The 20,717-nt window shown below is 29.3% G+C and overlaps 1 protein-coding gene across 1 annotated transcript; it reads right to left on the bottom strand.

Annotated features, from left to right (window-relative positions):
- Positions 1 to 10,935: 10,935 nt before the first annotated feature.
- Positions 10,936 to 19,924, bottom strand: LOC134827809 (serine/threonine-protein kinase Tao). Its single transcript, XM_063840647.1, has 11 exons — positions 19,825 to 19,924; positions 15,490 to 17,291; positions 14,081 to 14,251; positions 13,808 to 14,019; positions 13,595 to 13,745; positions 13,413 to 13,535; positions 13,238 to 13,354; positions 13,009 to 13,182; positions 11,894 to 12,115; positions 11,708 to 11,826; positions 10,936 to 11,646 (listed from the first exon to the last, which is right to left on the bottom strand). Exons 2-11 carry the CDS (start codon positions 16,981 to 16,983, stop codon positions 11,523 to 11,525), a joined length of 2,907 nt encoding a protein of 968 aa, XP_063696717.1. The 5' UTR covers positions 16,984 to 17,291; positions 19,825 to 19,924; the 3' UTR covers positions 10,936 to 11,522.
- Between the last annotated feature and the right edge of the window lie 793 nt (positions 19,925 to 20,717).

The following is a 20,717-nucleotide window of genomic DNA, read 5'->3' as shown; positions in this document are numbered from 1 at the left end:
TACAGGAGCCTTTTAAAGATGTTAGCAAAAAAAATTGATGAAAAAAAATTTCAGCCAAAATCCTCTTATTATGAGGGCTCATGTACCCATTTTTGAAAATTGAGTTAGATCACGGTTCTCCAGCTCAAATTGAAGGTTTTGGCATTAGAAACAACTTTTGTTTTGGACTTTTTCCAAATTTTGCGTTTTCGATGTACAGGAGCCTTTTAAAGATGTTAGCAAAAAAAATTGATGAAAAAAAATTTCAGCCAAAATCCTCTTATTATGAGGGCTCACATACCGATTTTTCAAAATTTTTTCAACTTTTGTAGATCACGGTTCTCCAGCTCAAATTGAAGGTTTTGGCATTAGAAACAACTTTTGTTTTGGACTTTTTCAAAATTTTGCGTTTTCGATGTACAGGAGCCTTTTAAAGATGTTAGCAAAAAAATTGATGAAAAAAAATTTAAGTCAAAATCCTCTTATTATGAGGGCTCACATACCGATTTTTCAAAATTTTTTCAACTTTTGTAATTTTTAAAGATGTTAGCAAAAAAAATTGATTTTCAGCCAAAATCCTCTTATTATGAGGGCTCACATACCGATTTTTCAAAATTTTTTCCAATTTTGTAGATCACGGTTCTCCAGCTCAAATTGAAGGTTTTGGCATTAGAAACAATTTTTGTTTTGGACTTTTTCCAAATTTTGCGTTTTCGATGTACAGGAGCCATTTAAAGATGTTAGCAAAAAAAATTGATGAAAAAAAATTTTCAAAATTTTTTCAACTTTTGTAGATCACGGTTCTCCAGCTCAAATTGAAGGTTTTGGCATTAGAAACAACTTTTGTTTTGGACTTTTTCTAAATTTTGCGTTTTCGATGTACAGGAGCCATTTAAAGATGTTAGCAAAAAAATTTGATGAAAAAAAATTTTAGCCAAAATCCTCTTATTATGAGGGCTCACATACCGATTTTTCAAAATTTTTTCAACTTTTGTAGATCACGGTTCTCCAGCTCAAATTGAAGGTTTTGGCATTAGAAACAACTTTTGTTTTGGACTTTTTCAAAATTTTGCGTTTTCGATGTACAGGAGCCTTTTAAAGATGTTAGCAAAAAAAATTGATGAAAAAAAATTTCAGCCAAAATCCTCTTATTATGAGGGCTCACATACCGATTTTTCAAAATTTTTTCAACTTTTGTAGATCACGGTTCTCCAGCTCAAATTGAAGGTTTTGGCATTAGAAACAACTTTTGTTTTGGACTTTTTCAAAATTTTGCGTTTTCGATGTACAGGAGCCTTTTAAAGATGTTAGCAAAAAAAATTGATGAAAAAAAATTTCAGCCAAAATCCTCTTATTATGAGGGCTCACATACCGATTTTTCAAAATTTTTTCAACTTTTGTAGATCACGGTTCTCCAGCTCAAATTGAAGGTTTTGGCATTAGAAACAACTTTTGTTTTGGACTTTTTCAAAATTTTGCGTTTTCGATGTACAGGAGCCTTTTAAAGATGTTAGCAAAAAAAATTGATGAAAAAAAATTTCAGCCAAAATCCTCTTATTATGAGGGCTCACATACCCATTTTTGAAAATTGAGTTAGATCACCGTTCTCCGTCTCAAATTGAAGGTTTTGGCATTAGAAACAACTTTTGTTTTGGACTTTTTCAAAATTTTGCGTTTTCGATGTACAGGAGCCTTTTAAAGATGTTAGCAAAAAAAATTGATGAAAAAAAATTTCAGCCAAAATCCTCTTATTATGAGGGCTCACATACCGATTTTTCAAAATTTTTTCAACTTTTGTAGATCACGGTTCTCCAGCTCAAATTGAAGGTTTTGGCATTAGAAACAACTTTTGTTTTGGACTTTTTCAAAATTTTGCGTTTTCGATGTACAGGAGCCTTTTAAAGATGTTAGCAAAAAAAATTGATGAAAAAAAATTTCAGCCAAAATCCTCTTATTATGAGGGCTCACATACCGATTTTTCAAAATTTTTTCAACTTTTGTAGATCACGGTTCTCCAGCTCAAATTGAAGGTTTTGGCATTAGAAACAACTTTTGTTTTGGACTTTTTCAAAATTTTGCGTTTTCGATGTACAGGAGCCTTTTAAAGATGTTAGCAAAAAAAATTGATGAAAAAAAATTTCAGCCAAAATCCTCTTATTATGAGGGCTCACATACCGATTTTTCAAAATTTTTTCAACTTTTGTAGATCACGGTTCTCCAGCTCAAATTGAAGGTTTTGGCATTAGAAACAACTTTTGTTTTGGACTTTTTCAAAATTTTGCGTTTTCGATGTACAGGAGCCTTTTAAAGATGTTAGCAAAAAAAATTGATGAAAAAAAATTTCAGCCAAAATCCTCTTATTATGAGGGCTCACATACCGATTTTTCAAAATTTTTTCAACTTTTGTAGATCACGGTTCTCCAGCTCAAATTGAAGGTTTTGGCATTAGAAACAACTTTTGTTTTGGACTTTTTCAAAATTTTGCGTTTTCGATGTACAGGAGCCTTTTAAAGATGTTAGCAAAAAAAATTGATGAAAAAAAATTTCAGCCAAAATCCTCTTATTATGAGGGCTCACATACCGATTTTTCAAAATTTTTTCAACTTTTGTAGATCACGGTTCTCCAGCTCAAATTGAAGGTTTTGGCATTAGAAACAACTTTTGTTTTGGACTTTTTCAAAATTTTGCGTTTTCGATGTACAGGAGCCTTTTAAAGATGTTAGCAAAAAAAATTGATGAAAAAAAATTTCAGCCAAAATCCTCTTATTATGAGGGCTCACATACCGATTTTTCAAAATTTTTTCAACTTTTGTATATCACGGTTCTCCAGCTCAAATTGAAGGTTTTGGCATTAGAAACAACTTTTGTTTTGGACTTTTTCAAAATTTTGCGTTTTCGATGTACAGGAGCCTTTTAAAGATGTTAGCAAAAAAAATTGATGAAAAAAAATTTCAGCCAAAATCCTCTTATTATGAGGGCTCACATACCGATTTTTCAAAATTTTTTCAACTTTTGTAGATCACGGTTCTCCAGCTCAAATTGAAGGTTTTGGCATTAGAAACAACTTTTGTTTTGGACTTTTTCAAAATTTTGCGTTTTCGATGTACAGGAGCCTTTTAAAGATGTTAGCAAAAAAAATTGATGAAAAAAAATTTCAGCCAAAATCCTCTTATTATGAGGGCTCACATACCGATTTTTCAACATTTTTTCAACTTTTGTAGATCACGGTTCTCCATCTCAAATTGAAGGTTTTGGCATTAGAAACAACTTTTGTTTTGGACTTTTTCAAAATTTTGCGTTTTCGATGTACAGGAGCCTTTTAAAGATGTTAGCAAAAAAAATTGATGAAAAAAAATTTCAGCCAAAATCCTCTTATTATGAGGGCTCACATACCGATTTTTCAAAATTTTTTCAACTTTTGTAGATCACGGTTCTCCAGCTCAAATTGAAGGTTTTGGCATTAGAAACAACTTTTGTTTTGGACTTTTTCAAAATTTTGCGTTTTCGATGTACAGGAGCCTTTTAAAGATGTTAGCAAAAAAAATTGATGAAAAAAAATTTCAGCCAAAATCCTCTTATTATGAGGGCTCACATACCGATTTTTCAAAATTTTTTCAACTTTTGTAGATCACGGTTCTCCGTCTCAAATTGAAGGTTTTGGCATTAGAAACAACTTTTGTTTTGGACTTTTTCAAAATTTTGCGTTTTCGATGTACAGGAGCCTTTTAAAGATGTTAGCAAAAAAATTGATGAAAAAAAATTTCAGCCAAAATCCTCTTATTATGAGGGCTCATGTACCCATTTTTGAAGATTGAGTTAGATCACGGTTCTCCGTCTCAAATTGAAGGTTTTGGCATTAGAAACAACTTTTGTTTTGGACTTTTTCAAAATTTTGCGTTTTCGATGTACAGGAGCCTTTTAAAGATGTTAGCAAAAAAAATTGATGAAAAAAAATTTCAGCCAAAATCCTCTTATTATGAGGGCTCAAATACCGATTTTTCAAAATTTTTTCAACTTTTGTAGATCACGGTTCTCCAGCTCAAATTGAAGGTTTTGGCATTAGAAACAACTTTTGTTTTGGACTTTTTCAAAATTTTGCGTTTTCGATGTACAGGAGCCTTTTAAAGATGTTAGCAAAAAAAATTGATGAAAAAAAATTTCAGCCAAAATCCTCTTATTATGAGGGCTCACATACCGATTTTTCAAAATTTTTTCAACTTTTGTAGATCACGGTTCTCCGTCTCAAATTGAAGGTTTTGGCATTAGAAACAACTTTTGTTTTGGACTTTTTCAAAATTTTGCGTTTTCGATGTACAGGAGCCTTTTAAAGATGTTAGCAAAAAAAATTGATGAAAAAAAATTTCAGCCAAAATCCTCTTATTATGAGGGCTCACATACCGATTTTTCAAAATTTTTTCAACTTTTGTAGATCACGGTTCTCCAGCTCAAATTGAAGGTTTTGGCATTAGAAACAACTTTTGTTTTGGACTTTTTCAAAATTTTGCGTTTTCGATGTACAGGAGCCTTTTAAAGATGTTAGCAAAAAAATTGATGAAAAAAAATTTCAGCCAAAATCCTCTTATTATGAGGGCTCATGTACCCATTTTTGAAAATTAAGTTAGATCACGGTTCTCCGTCTCAAATTGAAGGTTTTGGCATTAGAAACAACTTTTGTTTTGGACTTTTTCAAAATTTTGCGTTTTCGATGTACAGGAGCCTTTTAAAGATGTTAGCAAAAAAAATTGATGAAAAAAAATTTCAGCCAAAATCCTCTTATTATGAGGGCTCACATACCGATTTTTCAAAATTTTTTCAACTTTTGTAGATCACGGTTCTCCAGCTCAAATTGAAGGTTTTGGCATTAGAAACAACTTTTGTTTTGGACTTTTTCAAAATTTTGCGTTTTCGATGTACAGGAGCCATTTAAAGATGTTAGCAAAAAAAATTGATGAAAAAAAATTTCAGCCAAAATCTTCTTATTACGAGGGCTCACATACCGATTTTTCAAAATTAAGCTAGATCACGGTTCTCCGTCTCAAATTGAAGGTTTTGGCATTAGAAACAACTTTTGTTTTGGACTTTTTCAAAATTTTGCGTTTTCGATGTACAGGAGCCTTTTAAAGATGTTAGCAAAAAAAATTGATGAAAAAAAATTTCAGCCAAAATCCTCTTATTATGAGGGCTCCCATACCGATTTTTCAAAATTTTTTCTCCAGCTCAAATTGAAGGTTTTGGCATTAGATCACGGTTCTCCATGTACAGGAGCCATTTCAAATTGAAGGTTTTAACATTAGAAACAACTTTTGTTTTGGACTTTTTCAAAATTTTGCGTTTTCGATGTACAGGAGCCTTTTAAAGATGTTAGCAAAAAAAATTGATCAAAAAAAATTTCAGCCAAAATCCTCTTATTATGAGGGCTCATGTACCGATTTTTCAAAATTTTTTCAACTTTTGTAGATCACGGTTCTCCAGCTCAAATTGAAGGTTTTGGCATTAGAAACAACTTTTGTTTTGGACTTTTTCAAAATTTTGCGTTTTCGATGTACAGGAGCCATTTAAAGATGTTAGCAAAAAAATTGATGAAAAAAAATTAAAGTCAAAATCCTCTTATTATGAGGGCTCACATACCGATTTTTCAAAATTGAGTTAGATCACGGTTCTCCGTCTCAAATTGAAGGTTTTGGCATTAGAAACAACTTTTGTTTTGGACTTTTTCAAAATTTTGCGTTTTCGATGTACAGGAGCCTTTTAAAGATGTTAGCAAAAAAAATTGATGAAAAAAAATTTCAGCCAAAATCCTCTTATTATGAGGGCTCATGTATACCGATTTTTCAATTTTTTTTCACTTTTGTAGATCACGGTTCTCCAGCTCAAATTGAAGGTTTTGGCATTAGAAACAACTTTTGTTTTGGACTTTTTCAAAATTTTGCGTTTTCGATGTACAGGAGCCATTTTAAGATGTTAGCAAAAAAAATTGATGAAAAAAAATTTCTGCCAAAATCCTCTTATTATGAGGGCTCACATACCGATTTTTGAAAATTGAGTTAGATCACGGTTCTCCGTCTCAAATTGAAGGTTTTGGCATTAGAAACAACTTTTGTTTTGGACTTTTTCAAAATTTTGCGTTTTCGATGTACAGGAGCCTTTTAAAGATGTTAGCAAAAAAAATTGATGAAAAAAAATTTCTGCCAAAATCCTCTTATTATGAGGGCTCACATATCGATTTTTCAAAATTTTTTCAACTTTTGTAGATCACGGTTCTCCAGCTCAAATTGAAGGTTTTGGCATTAGAAACAACTTTTGTTTTGGACTTTTTCAAAATTTTGCGTTTCCGATGTACAGGAGCCTTTTAAAGATGTTAGCAAAAAAAATTGATGAAAAAAAATTTCAGCCAAAATCCTCTTATTATGAGGGCTCACATACCGATTTTTCAAAATTTTTTCCTTGAGTAGATCACGGTTCTCCGTCTCAAATTGAAGGTTTTGGCATTAGAAACAACTTTTTTCGATGTATTTTAAAGATGTTAAAAAAAAAAATTGATCAAAAAAAATTTCAGCCAAAATTTTATTATGTTTTAATAAAAATTTTGCTTTTCAAAATTTTTTGGCAAAAAATTTTGCGTTTTCGATGTACAGGAGCCATTTAAAGATGTTAGCAAAAAAAAATTTAAGTCAAAATCCTCTTATTATGAGGGCTCACATACCAATTTTTCAAAATTAAGCTAGATCACGGTTCTCCATCTCAAATTGAAGGTTTTGGCATTAGAAACAACTTTTGTTTTGGACTTTTTCAAAATTTTGCGTTTTCGATGTACAGGAGCCTTTTAAAGATGTTAGCAAAAAAAATTGATCAAAAAAAATTTCAGCCAAAATCCTCTTATTATGAGGGCTCACGTACCGATTTTTAAAAATTTTTTCAGTGAACACACGGTTCTCCACACTCACAATTCGAGGTTTTACCGCATTTTTTCTTCAAAATGCGGTAAAAATCCGCATACAAAAAATATGATATTATTTATCATTAAAATTCTAAAAATAAACATTTAATAATATAGCGAAAAACCCCCTGAATTTACAATTGAGTAAACAAACGTACCTCTCTATACTTGTTAAAAACTTGTCAAGGGCAATATTTTTACCTATCAATCCATTACAAATAATACATTAAGAGGGATTTTACGAATCAAACGACCAATTTTTGAAAGTTGTGGCCCAAGCCATCTCAGATTCAAATTTAACTAATTTCATTCGATTCCCCATTTTGGCATTTTTAGCTCGAAACAACTTTTGTTTTGGAAAAATTTTGCGAAATTTCGATGTACAGGAGCCTTTTAAAGATGTTAGCAAAAAAAATTGATCAAAAAAAATTTTTCAGTTTTTCAAAATCCTTTATTATGAGGGCTCACATTCAATCGGTTTTTCGTAAAAACACTTCAATTTTCGAAATATTTCAATCCGAGAAATTTGAAGGTTTTGGCATTAGAAACAACTTTTGTATTATTTTTAATTTTTCAAAAGTACACTTTGCGTTTTCGAATACAGGAGCGTTTTTTCTTGAGATGTTAGCAAAACAAAAATTGAAAAAAAAACAGGAAATTTCTTAAAATTTTTCGGGGCACAGTCTCGACACAAAGCATAATACCGCATTTTTTCTTCGAAATGCGGTAAAAATATTTTTTTTGATTTCAAGTCTAATTAGAGCTTTAAAATTTTAAAAAATAAAAATCTAAATAATTTTTTTACCGCATACTAAATTTATTTAGAAAAAATATGATATTATTTATCCTTAAATCAATAAATATAAAATGAAATAGGAAAATTTCCAAGCCAAACTAAACTTTCCATTAAAAATCTAAAAATAAACATTTAATAATATAGCGAAAAACCTCCCAAATTTACAATTGAGTAAACAAACGTACCTCTCTATACTTGTTAAAAAACTGTCAAGGGCAATATTTTTACCTATCAATCCATTATAAATAATACATTAAAAAATGTTGAACATCATCATTATCAATAATAAGCAATATTTAATACCCCATCAAAAAATTACGCTCTTCATTACTCACACAAATTATTAATAACATGACATGACATTTTATTATTTGATGCAACCAAGCCCGATAACATTAAAAATGGAAATTTTCCGAAAACTTTCACTCCGCAAAAAAATTATTTTTTTTTCCAATCTTGAAAAGTTTCTCTTATATTTAACATTTAATAACAAAAGAAAACATTTTCCAAGAATTGATCTGATTCCCCGGAGCCCACTTGGATATTGATTGAACGTTCGTATTTATTTACCTAAAGTTCGATGGAAAATAAAAGCAATTATGAGATCTTTTGTTCTTGCTCTTTCTCTGCTTGCGTTTTAATACAAAATACCTAATAATCCTTTAAATAAATGTGCAACTCAAGTTCGTCGAATGGAAAAAGCAATAATCTTTCGTCTTTATGAAATTTATTGAGTACTTTTCTCTCATATTTCTTTGAATTCGCATTGAATTGAAAGCAGGAACTCTTTTTTTTGTGCGATCGATTTGTGGAGAAGAACTAAGAACAAAAAGGAAATAATAAATATATGGCCGATTAATGGAGAAAACTTATTGCTTCATTCTCCTCTTTTTTCCTCTCTCTTCGCTTTCACTAAAACAAAAGAGCAATATTTCACATTTTATTGATAGACTTTTTTTTTACTGCTTTGCTCTTTTGTTGATTGTTTGAACAAAAAATAAGAAAAACGAGGAAAACTAAAGGAGCAGCAGGTAATATTAATATTTGCTCTAGTTTTCGATTTATTTTCTTTTGTGCCTCTTATTGAATTGAATTGAACTTACCTCAATAATTCTGAAATGGAGACGCCTGGCAAAACACAAAATTTATAATTTTTATAAGTTTTCATGATTTTTTTATTATTCACTTCTTAATGTTTTTTTTTTATTTTTTATTTATAATTTTCACTTCAATTTTTCATTACTTTTCTGTTTGATTAATTGTATAATAATTATAATAATATTTTTTTTTAGGTAATGTAGGTTCTGGTTTGAACACAATTTATTATTTTTCTTTTATTTTAATTATCAATTTTTTTTTTAATTTTATAAAAAAAAACAAAAAAGTGAAAAATTTTAACAAAGAAAAAATATAATTTATTCCAGAGAGAAAAAAAAAATATTTAAAAGGACTAATAATTGGTAATTAATTAATTTAATTATTAAATTCTTTTTTTTATTTAATTAATTAATTTAATTTATTTTTTTTAATTAAACGAATGGTAAGTAAGTAAAATTTCTATCCGATTTTATTTTATTTTATTTTTCTATTTATTTTTATTATTAATTGTCAATTTATTCTTTTGAGTAAGCTAACTAAGGATTTTTATACATGAACGTTCGCTACATAATTTTATTTTAATTTTTTTTTAATTAATTAATTATATATGTTTTTTTTTAATTTAAGGTTATTGTGTTATTTATTCAGCTGAATATTTTTTTTCTTTTATAATATTTTACAAATGCGCTTAGTAAGAGCTTCACTACTCGTAAAACGTTTGTTTATTAATTTTAAAAGCAGATCAGAGAATAAGAAAATATTCTAACTAAATTTAACTGTACAATGAAAGTTTTTTTTTTAAATTTAGGTATTTAGATTAGAAAAAAGGATGACATGACATGACACGGAAAATACACAAAAATTTTATGACAAGCTCGATTTTTTTTAATTAAATATTTTTCACAAATTTTTAAAAAATTATTTTTTTTAATATAATTAAATAATTTTTTTTAAATATTAAAAAAAATTAAATTATTTTTTAAATATTTAAGGAAAATTTTAAAAAATTATTTTTTTAAAAATTTAAAAAAATTTTTTATTTTTTTAAATTTTTTTTTAAATATAAAAAAAGTTAAAAAATTATTTTTTTAAATATTTAAAGAAAATTTTTAAAAAATATTTTTTAAATATTTAAAGAAAATTTTAAAAAATTATTTTTAATTATTTATTTAAAAAAAAAATTTAAAATAATTTTTTTAATTATTTAAAAAAAATTAAATAATTATTTATTTTTAATATTTCATTAATTTAATTTTTCAATAAAATTTTTTAATAAAAATTTAGATAAAAATATTTTTCTTGAATCAATAAAGAAAACAATAAAATAACGCACAGATGCAATAAATTGCCATTTGATAAACTTTTCCATCATCAAAACGTGCTTTTAACGAGCTTGTCTTCCGAAACCAATAAATGAACAAAAATCACGTTCAAAACTTTTATTTTAATGATTTTTCTTTTTTGGTATTAAAATATTGGTTCCTGCACTATTTATTTTTTTTATCAACACTATGTCCAATACTTTTGTTTGTTTATTATCATAAAGTTCAAGATAAAGTCTTATATGATGATGTGTATGAATTGAATAGTTTTTTTATGTTTTTAAGATGAAATATTTTTTTTTAATTTTATTTTGGAGACGGGGATTATTTTTAATTTTTTAATTTTTATGGTAAATATTTAGACTTCTTATTCATAATTTGATTTCTAGTCACTTTTTTAATGCAATTTTTTTATTTTTTTTTTTAACAATTATTTTGCGACCTTCTATTTATTTTTTGGTTAATTTTTTGTTATTAATTGTAAGTTCTTAAAATTATTTTTTTTTTATTTATTTTTTTTCATGTTTATTAGTCATCATAAGGTTTTCTGTTATTTTGTCGACTTTTTATTTAAAAAATTAATACTTGATTTATTTTTTGCAGGAATTTGATTTTTTTTTTATTTTTTTAAAACCACCTTTATTTATTCACATTTCATCTAAAAAAACTTTTTTTTTTCACTATGACTATTGTTAATTTTTTATTTCTCATCTCTCTTATAAAAACATCAAATTTTTCACATCTCGTCAATAAAAATCCATTTTCCCTTACCTAAATATTTATTATTTTTATATGATGCCACACGTATTTTTTAATTATTTTTTTTTACAGTCTACTAAGCTTATTCACATCATTCACTTTTTTAATTTTTTTTTATTGTTTTATTTTTTTTTAGGTTTTGGATTTTTTTTTGCGATGACCTCACGTGCATTAAGTATTTTTTTTTTAATTTAAAACGTGTGAAGTTAAAAAAAAAAAAAAAAAAAAAATGAACGAGGACGCATCACGGGAGTCACAAACGAAACCGATTGGATTTTTTGTGGTTTTTCTCAAAACAGAAAAAAAATTCGAGCGAGAAACGAAAAAAAACTTACTTTTTCCTATGCATTAAACTACCACAATTATTCGTGACAGTGAACAAATTATCGTCATTGTAGTATTTTTTGCCATCATGATCGAAGCGATTTCGCGAATTGCCGCCAACGATGTCGCCGCGCACATTATTACTATGACTACTATTGCCGCTGCTACTGCCAGCGTGTGCAACGGAATGCTGATGTTGCAACTGATGTGATGGATGCTTCTTGACGCGATTCGACATGAGGGTGGCATAAACTTTTGTCGCGTTATTCGGGTGATGCTGCTGATGATGATGGCTGCTGTTGAAACGCTATAGCGATCCCGCCGGAAAACTCGTTGAGCTGTTGCTGTGTGCCAAGCTAAGCATGGACCCGGATAAACTGCCGTCTTCGTCGGGATACGTTTCTTTGGATGCTTCCGCCAATGCAAGGGCGCTAAAATGAAAAAAATTCATTAAAACCCGAAAAAAATATTTTTTTAAAGGAAATTCGTTACCTGAATCCCATTCGGGTTGATTCCTGATCAAATGCTTCTAAGAGTTTGTCATGCTTCTCTCTCAACAGTCTAATACGTTCAGTACGTTCGGCATTGAATTGGGTCAATTCCTGTTCCATCTGTGGAGAAAAATGATTTTTTTTCATTAAACTCGATTTTTTAAAGGGAAATTTAAGAAAAACTCACCTTGCTCTCTAACAATGCCCGACGAACACTAACTCGGTCCTCGAGTTCTTTGCGTTCTCTATCACGTTGCGCTTGCGCCTGCATGCGATTCTTGTTTTGATACGCTTCCAAAATTTCTAATTCATAGTTTAAGCGATCCTTGAGCTGATTGCACTCCATTTCCTGACTCTCGTCGAGTCGTAAGCTTTGCTTCTGCAACATGTCAGCGATGCTTTGTTCGTACTGTGGAAGAAAAAAATTTTTTTTTAATTAGAAATTGTTGAAAAATTATAAAATATTCAAAAAATATTATGTGAAAATTGCTTTTGCTAAATTAAAAAAAATATTGTTATATAAAAATTAAAAAAAAAATTAAAAAAAATTAAAAAAAAAAAAAAAAAAATTAAAAAAAAAAAAGATTAAAAAAAATTTAAAAAAAAATTAAAAAAAAATTTATGCAAATTTAAAAAAAAATTCTTTAGGCAAATTTTTGTTCGAAATTCACCAAAAAATTATTTTAAATGTCACTTTTGAGGAAAAATTTCTCAAAATCATTCTTTTTTGATAAAAATTGTTTTTTAATAATTTTTTTATTTAACAAAAGCAATTAAAATTATTTTGCGATATTTCCGTTCAAAAATCTAAAAAAGACATTTTTATTCAAAAATTAGAAAAAATTACTTTGAAATGAATAAAAAATAGTTTTTGGTAACAAATTTTCGTTATTCTTTATCAAATTTTTTTAAAAATTACTCAAAAAACGATAAATTATGATTTACATAAAAAAATTACTTTTGAGAAAATTTCGTTTTAATTAGTCAAAGAAAAGTCTCTTGAGAGAAATATTCTTTGAAATTTTGATTAAAATCGACTTGAAATTCAATAAAAATTGCTAAAAAAGGATTTTTGAGGAAAGTTTTTTATCAAAATTGCACAAAATTCAACCTTAAATTTGTTAAAAAATATTTTTGAAAAAAAAAATTTCTCATAAAATCCATTCTGAGACATTTTTATGTAAATTTAATTTTACAAAATGTTCTTTTGAGACAAATTTTCCATCAAAACTGGTTCAAAATGACTCAAAATCAACTAAAATTCAAATTTTTTTGATGAAAGTTTTAATTTTTGACACTCACTTGATCGCCCAGCAATGTCAACTTTCTGTGCTGCTCCTCCTTCAATTTTTTTATCACAGCTTTTTGTTCTTCTTTCGGTGTTGTCTGTAGAATTTGAGCTTTCAACGCTTTATACTGGCGCGTTTGTGTCTTGCATGTCTCACGAAACTGCTTTCTGATTAGAAGTTCTTTTTGCTACAAATAAAATTTCGTGAAAATTCGCCCAAAATCGAAAAAAAATTAAATTTACCTTTAAGCTTTTTGGTTGTTGCTTCAATTCTAGCGCATGTTTTCGCAAAAGTTCCTTTTCCGCACGCTCCATGTACTCGTTTTGATTACTCAATTCACTGTTGTGTTGCTTTGAAATCTATTTTAAAAGAAAAAAATTAATAAGATTTTTAAAAAAAATTGAAAATTTGACTTACTTGCTCCTCCCGCAGTGCATGAACGCTTTTCTGTTGCCCGTATTCCAGATCTTGCGTCTTTGCGTGATGTTTCAACAACATTGCGTGTGCCTGTTCGAGTTGCTGTTGTTTCTTACTCAACTCCTAAAAGCAGAAAAATTTGAATTTCAGATGAAAATCAAAAAAATGTCAGCAAAACTCACGTCTCTTAGTAACTGCGTCTCCAAATCGTGCAACGACATCATCTTTTTTCGACGGAATTTCCGCATTTCCAGCTCAATGTACTGCTTCTGGCACCGGAGAAGTCGTTGTTCCTCTTGGGCTTCCGCTAATTTGAGGTTTTCTTTCTGTGATCTACGATTTTTTTCAAATTTTTTAATAAAAACTCGATTTTTCATGAAATTTCAGGCACTTACTGTAACGTAGCATCGCGTTGTCGCTTCGGCGTCGACTCATCCATCGATAATTCGCGCTTCCATCGTTCCTTGTTGGCTTTGTATTCCTTCTTGCGATGCATATCGAACGCTTTTCGATCGCCTTCTTGCCGATTCGAGATTTCTTTGAACAATTTCTTTTCGGCAACGTTATTTTGCTTGACGCGACGATCGATTTCTTGCGCGTGTTTTACCTAAAAAGCGAAGAAAATTAGCAAATTTGATAGAAATTTAAAAATTTTTTAAAAATCTCACCGATAATTTTTCCAATTCCCTCGTGAAGTTGTGCAATAAGAGGTCGTACTCCTTATCTAACGCTGACTTGTGATTTTCCATCTCCAACTTGCACTTTTCTTCGAGTTTCACTAATGCTGCTTGGTGCTCGCGACGCATTCGCTTGTAACCGGACATTTGTTCGTGCATTTCCTACAAAGAAAAAATATTTTTTTGTTAATGAGTTGATATTTTAAAAATCTTTGACAATTTAAAATTTAACAAAAAAAATTTTTCTGAATTTTTTAAAATTATAAGTTCGTAAATCATGAAAAAATGACAACAAAAAAATTAAAACTGAAAAATAAGATTTTTTTAATGAAATTTTATTAAAAATCGTAAAAAATTAGGGAATTTATAAAAAAAAATCTCATATCAAAATAAATTACGATGAAAATTTTGCTAAAAATTACTTCAAATGTCAAAATTTTGACACTTCAAAAAATGACAGATGTCAAAAATTTAATAAAATTTTTAGCTTTAAGACATCTAAACCTTCTTTTGTGTAATTTTTTGTTAAAATAAAGGATTTGAATCTTTTAAATGCTCAAAAAATATAAAATTTATTAAAAATTTTGACAGCTGTCATATTTTCAAATGTCAAAATTTGCTTTAAAAAAAACTATTTAATTTTTACAAAATATGAAGCTTATTTTTTTACCATTTTCATTAAATAAAAAAAAAAAATAATTTTTCTTATATTTGACAAGAAAATATAAGGTTTAAAGAAAAATTTGACAGCTGTCATTTTATGAAATGTCAAATTAATGAAAATTTAAATGAATTTTAATTTTAAAAAAAATTATTTCATTTTTAGCCAAATTAATGAAATTTTTTATCTATTTTTTGTACTTAAAATTTTTAAAAATATAAATTTTTGAAAAATAATTGACAGCTGTCATCTGTCAAAACATCAAATTTACCAAAATTTACATAAATTTCAATTCAACATAAATTTTCATTTTTTCAGTCAAATTTATGAGAGTTTTATCTAATTTTTAAATCAAAAATATTCAGAAATATCAAATTCTATAAAATAAAATTTGACAGCTGTCAATTTTTAAAATGTCAAATTTATTAAAAATTAATTAAAATTAAATTTAAAAAAAAATGTTATTTAATTTTTAGCCAAATTTATGAAATTTTCATTTATTTTTTCTTAATAAAATTTTCAGAAGTATCAATTTCATTTAAAAAAATTGACAGCTGTCATCTGTCAAAATTATTTTTTTGCGTTTTTCAAATTTCAAAGTAATTTTTAGACAGGATTTAATACCTTTAATTAAAATTTTGACACTTTTCAATTTTTTAAAATTTTCTTCTTAGTTTTTCATAAAAAATATCTTTAAAATAACTCAAAATATGGAAAAATATCTAAAAAAAAATCTCACCTGCATGTGTTCCTTTTGCTGCTTCGTGACGATACTCGTGGTACGAATTGTCGCAAAATTATTCGGTCCATGCTCGGCAATTCCGTGCGCCATCGCCGCTTGCGACATGTGATTCGTTTGTTGCTGCGTAAGTTGCTGCTGTTGCTGCTGCATTCCTTGCAACGCCATCTGATTCGCATAAAGCGCATGTTGTTGACTCGCCTCCTGCCTCAGTTGATGTTGCATCATTTGTTGACTCGTGGATTGCGCTCCGCTGGAAGACGACAAATGCGGATAATTGTTAATGTGCGGCGGCAATGGAGGCGGCGCCCGATGTCTCGACGAATTCCGTGAAGCACCATGCATCGGCGCTCCCGTATGCGGATCGATATTGTGTTGAGGTAGGGAATTATTTGACGAACTACTGACGTGACTTGACGTTGCAACGCCCACACTTTGCATCGAGTGCTCTGACGTGATGCTGTTACTTTTGCTACTGTCGCCGCCAATTTGATCGTCTTGCACTTCGTCCTCGCCAACCGTGGATTCCGTTTCGCACGAGTCAATCATGAGAATTTTCTTCATTTTGCGGTAATTTAAGTTGTCGAGTTCGCGAACGGCGGCTTTTGTGCGCGCAATGAGGTCCATCAAGCAATTTGGCGAACGGGGACGCGACACGAAATAATTCGAAATGAGTTTGGCGGATGTTGGTCGATCGATGGGTGACTTTTTGAGACACAATTCGACAAAATCCCGAAATTCGTCGGACCATTCCTGCGCTTGTAGCATCGGAGCGTCGTTTTGGGCGATGTGATAAAGTGCCGACATGGCGTTCATGTTGAAATACGGCGGTTTTCTCTCAGCTAATTCGATGCACGTGATGCCCAAGGACCAAACATCGACTTTTCCGTCGTATTGCCCTTCATCCATGGCCAAGATAACTTCGGGCGCCATCCAATAAGGTGTTCCCACGAAACTATTTGCCGGGCATTTGATCGCCGCACTGCCAAAATCCGCCAATTTCACAACTCCTTGCTCCGTTAAAAGGATATTTCCCGCTTTGATGTCGCGATGAATGCGTCCCAAGCTGTGCAAATAAGCCAAACCGCGCAAACAACCATCGCAAATTGCCGCAATTTCATCCTCCCGTAATGGTCTCTTGTGCACTTCGATGATATCTGATGCCGAACCGACGCAATATTCCATTACGAGCCACGCCGTGTTCTCGTGCAAGTAACAACCCTTGTACTCGATCGTGTTCGGATGCTGCAATTGACGCAGGAAACGGATTTCCTTCAAAATATCTTGCCATTTTTCCAAACTTTGCTTGCCCACGTACGACATCTTCTTGATTGCCACAATTTCCCGGGTGAGATTGCATCGCGCATAGTACACGGCACCGAATGACCCGTGCCCGATTTCACGCAAATCCTCGAAAATCTTCTCCGGATCATGTTTGTTGAATAGCTCAGCTATTTCGGGATCCTTTAAACTGCCTGGACGAACAGTTGGCATCTTTTTTGCTTCGATTTTTTCCCTTTTTTTACGATTTTAAGCTGTTTAACAGCCAAAAAATATTTTTTTGTGAACAGAAGTTACTTCTGATTTTTTTTCTGCTTCTTCTTAAGATTTTTTTTTTTTTGCTTTTTGTCAATTCACCAGAATTGAAGTTGTTCAAAAAATAAACAAATTCCGATTCGTCTTTGTGCTTTTCGCTCGTTCTGTCGTCTCGCTTTCTCTGAAACAGTTTCACGAAACACTTATGTTTGCACCATTTTTATTCGTTGTCTCTCTAAACGTCTGTCTGTGTCGAAAAATCTGATCTGAAATTAAAAAAAAAAATATTTTAGTTAAATTTTTTTTAATAATTTTTTTTTTTAATTTTATAAAAATATGAAATTCGTAGTTGACTTGATAAATTTTTAATAGTTGGCTGTAAAAAAATAATTTTTAAAGTTTTTAAAGTTTAAAAGAGCTTTTAAAGTGTCGATTTTAATGATGAATATAAGAAAAAATTTCGTTTTTGGCAATTTTGAAATATTTTTCACGCGGTTTTATATTTTTAAATTTCAAATTTTTAATATTTTATTTCATTGTTGTTAGTTTCAGAGCAATTTTTAATTATTTTTGTGATTTTTTTCATTTAAGAATCAATTTTTAAAAAAAAACCTTAAAGAAAAATTAAATTTTAAAATTTTTCTTCATCGTTTTTAGTCATTTAACGGAGAACTTCATGCATGTTTTTACTCTTAAGATCTTAATTAATTTTTTTACTTTTAAGATCTTAAATTTTTTGCTATTTTTGTCAAAATTTTAAATAAAAAATTTATTTAAAAAATTAAAACTCTTGAAAAATCTTCCATTTTATATTCTTCTAATAGAAATTCTTGTCGGATTTTAGAAAAAAAATTTTTTTTGTCATACAACTTATAAAGTTATCAATTTTTAAGAGATAATTTTCACTGAGTTTAAATTTTTGAAATTGAAAAAAAATTTTCTTTATGTGTTTTGAAAAATTTTTGTCAAAAAAAGCAATAAAATTATCGACTTTTATAATTTTTCTTTTCGAAAAAAAAATTTTTTTTTAATTTTAAAAAAAAATTAAAATTTTCAAAATTAAAAAAAAAATTTTTTTTCAAAATTAGAAAAAATCTTTCTATTGTTGTCTTTTTCAGTTATTTTTAAAATAATTTTTTAAGAAATAATTCTCTTGAGAGAAATTTTTTTATACTTTTGTATCATTTTTGATTAAAAATTATTAAAAGTCATCAGATTTTTAATCCTTTTTGTACAAAACATGCCTTGAAATTATCAAATTTGACACAATTTTTCACTAAAATTAATTGAATTATTGAAATTTCATCGTAAATCCTTGAAATTTTATAAGAAAAGACCTTTTTAGCATTAAAACTTTTTAAAAGTCTTCGATTTCATCACAAGTTTTTAAGATTTTCAAAGTTTTTAAAAAGTTTGAGCTCTGATTCACTAAATAGTTGAATTTCATCACTTTTGTAAGACATTTCTTATGGTTGAATCATTTTTCTCTGAAAACTTTCAAATAATTTTCATTTTTTTTAATCATTTTTTCACAAATTTCTCCTCTTTCGCAAGAAAATTTTCTTTAAGAGACTCTTTTCACTTGAAATTTTCTTGAAAAACATTCATTTTCTTCAATTTTTCTTCGTTTTTCATCCAAAACCGACGAATTTTTGGCTTCTTATCATTTTTATCACTCCCTTTCCTTCATTGCATGCCGGTTGACCTTCAACATAATTCGTTGCCGTCAAAAAAATCTCGATATTGGCACAACATATGTCACTTTTTCTTCCATTTTCTGTTTTCTGCTTGCCCGATCCACTTGTTTACGTTACGAATTAAAAATAAATAAATAAAAAATCCTGTAATAATTTCGCAACGCTGTCCAACGACGACGTAACAAGAGAAAAAAAATCATAATCACTGCCGACAACAATAACAAGCGACGAGAAAGGACCCCACCCTTAATAACTACTGATGTTCTTTTTCCGTTTTTTGCTCGTGTTGTTGTTGTTGCCGACAAAATTTCTCATTTTTTCTGCACTTTTTCTGCCAAGAAAATTCATCGCTCGCAATGTCTGCTCGATGTCTGTACGTTGCTGGCGCATTGTTGTTGCTGTCTGTCTTCCTTCGATGCCATTCGCGAACGCGACAAAGGAAAATTTCTTCGATTTTCGCATTTTTCCGTCACTTGACGCGGATAATTGGATTAAAATCGGAAATTTTCCTTGTTTGTTTGGGACCGTGACATGCATGTTGCTCGTTTTCGTGAATTTCATGATTTTTTCACACACACATCTTCACTTTTTCTCTCTCTTGTTGTATTTAGGTAAAAGTTTTTTCGTCATGCCAATTCCTCGGAAGTGATTTTCCCGTCGTTGAATCTGAAAATTTCCACAAAACTCCGTTTTTTCACGTTCAAACCTTCTTTTTGGGTCTTCCTCTCTTGTTCAAAGCAACAACAAATCGCCTTTGCCACAGACGTCTCGTCGAAATTTTCATTTATCGAAAAAAATCACGCCCTTACCCTTCGTCGCGGTGCTCAAAATGCCCCAAAATTACCCCAAATCGAGGCATGAGCGAGCCCAGTTGCTCGTTCAAGACCTCAAACGGCGATTTCGCTGCCCAAAAATGGGAAATTTTGATTTTTCTCGTAGTTTTTCGGGCAAAAATTTTTTGTGTGTGAATCAATTGTGCTCAGTTCGATGTGTAGAGTTGCTACATGGAGTGCACAAAAATCGATTTGCAGCCAGAAATCAAGTCAACTGCGAATTTCGCGAGATGCACGATGATGTCTTGCGTATTTTGCGCGATATTCACCTTTGTTCACATTATCACTCGTTAGTTTATCAACTTTTCGACATTTTTGCACTGCAGACCAGCCATTATTATGTGCTGAGACGATCGACTGTGATAATTGCACATTTCGGTATGGCTCGTGAATTAGCAAAAGGGATTTTGTTGTTTTTGTACGCCTCGAGAGATTTGAGTTTTTTGCGTAGTGATGTCAAAAATTTTAATTTTGAGGATTTGAATACTTATTTCGAAAGCGGAGGGGGTTTTTCGAAATTGGGAGGAAGGAAATTTTGAAATTATTTTCTGAAATAAAAAAAAATAATTTTGATCGTTTATTTAAATTTTTGATATGTTTAAACGATACTTTTATTCCAATTTATTAATTTGAAAATGAATTTAGAACATTTTAAATTAAAAATTTAGTGAAAAAAAAGTAAAAAAAATTAGAAACCAATCGAACCATGATTTTTTTTAAATTTTTTAAAACTAAAAAAATTAAAATTTTACAAATTTTCTTAAAGTTGCTCCAAATCAAAAAGTTTTGTTTGAAATTTTGAAAAAATGTAACAATTTATTTTCTAAATTCTTTTTTTTTTTTTGTTACGTTTTAATAAATTAATATTACAAAAAATTTAAATTTATCTACAAAAATTATATAAAAATATAAATTTTATAAAAAATTTGAAAACTAAAAATATTCATGAAAAAAATTTCTTCGAAAAAAAAATGTTTTTTTATAATCTACTTTACTATTACTTTAAAACTTACATGAAAAAACGAGAGAAATATAGTTTGACCTATTCATGATAGATTTCCATTATACTATTTTAAAAAATAATTTAAAAATACCAAAAGTCGAAAATTTCCTTAAAATCAAAGAATTCGGAAATGAATTTGAAGACATTTTTTATTAATTA

Source organism: Culicoides brevitarsis, chromosome 1 (genome assembly GCF_036172545.1).
Source record: "Culicoides brevitarsis isolate CSIRO-B50_1 chromosome 1, AGI_CSIRO_Cbre_v1, whole genome shotgun sequence".
Classification (NCBI taxonomy): domain Eukaryota; kingdom Metazoa; phylum Arthropoda; class Insecta; order Diptera; family Ceratopogonidae; genus Culicoides; species Culicoides brevitarsis.
The sequence above is the reverse complement of the archived record's forward strand: the minus strand, read 5'-3'. Positions and strand labels throughout refer to the sequence as shown.

Coding starts and splice junctions, on each gene's coding strand:
- LOC134827809 (XM_063840647.1), bottom strand. CDS start 16,983: ATGCCAACTGTTCGTCCAGGCAGTTTAAAGGATCCCGAAATAGCTGAG. Junction 13,536..13,594: donor AGACGCAGTTACTAAGAGAC/GTGAGTTTTGCT, acceptor TTCTGCTTTTAG/GAGTTGAGTAAGAAACAACA. Junction 13,183..13,237: donor AACAACCAAAAAGCTTAAAG/GTAAATTTAATT, acceptor TTTTATTTGTAG/CAAAAAGAACTTCTAATCAG.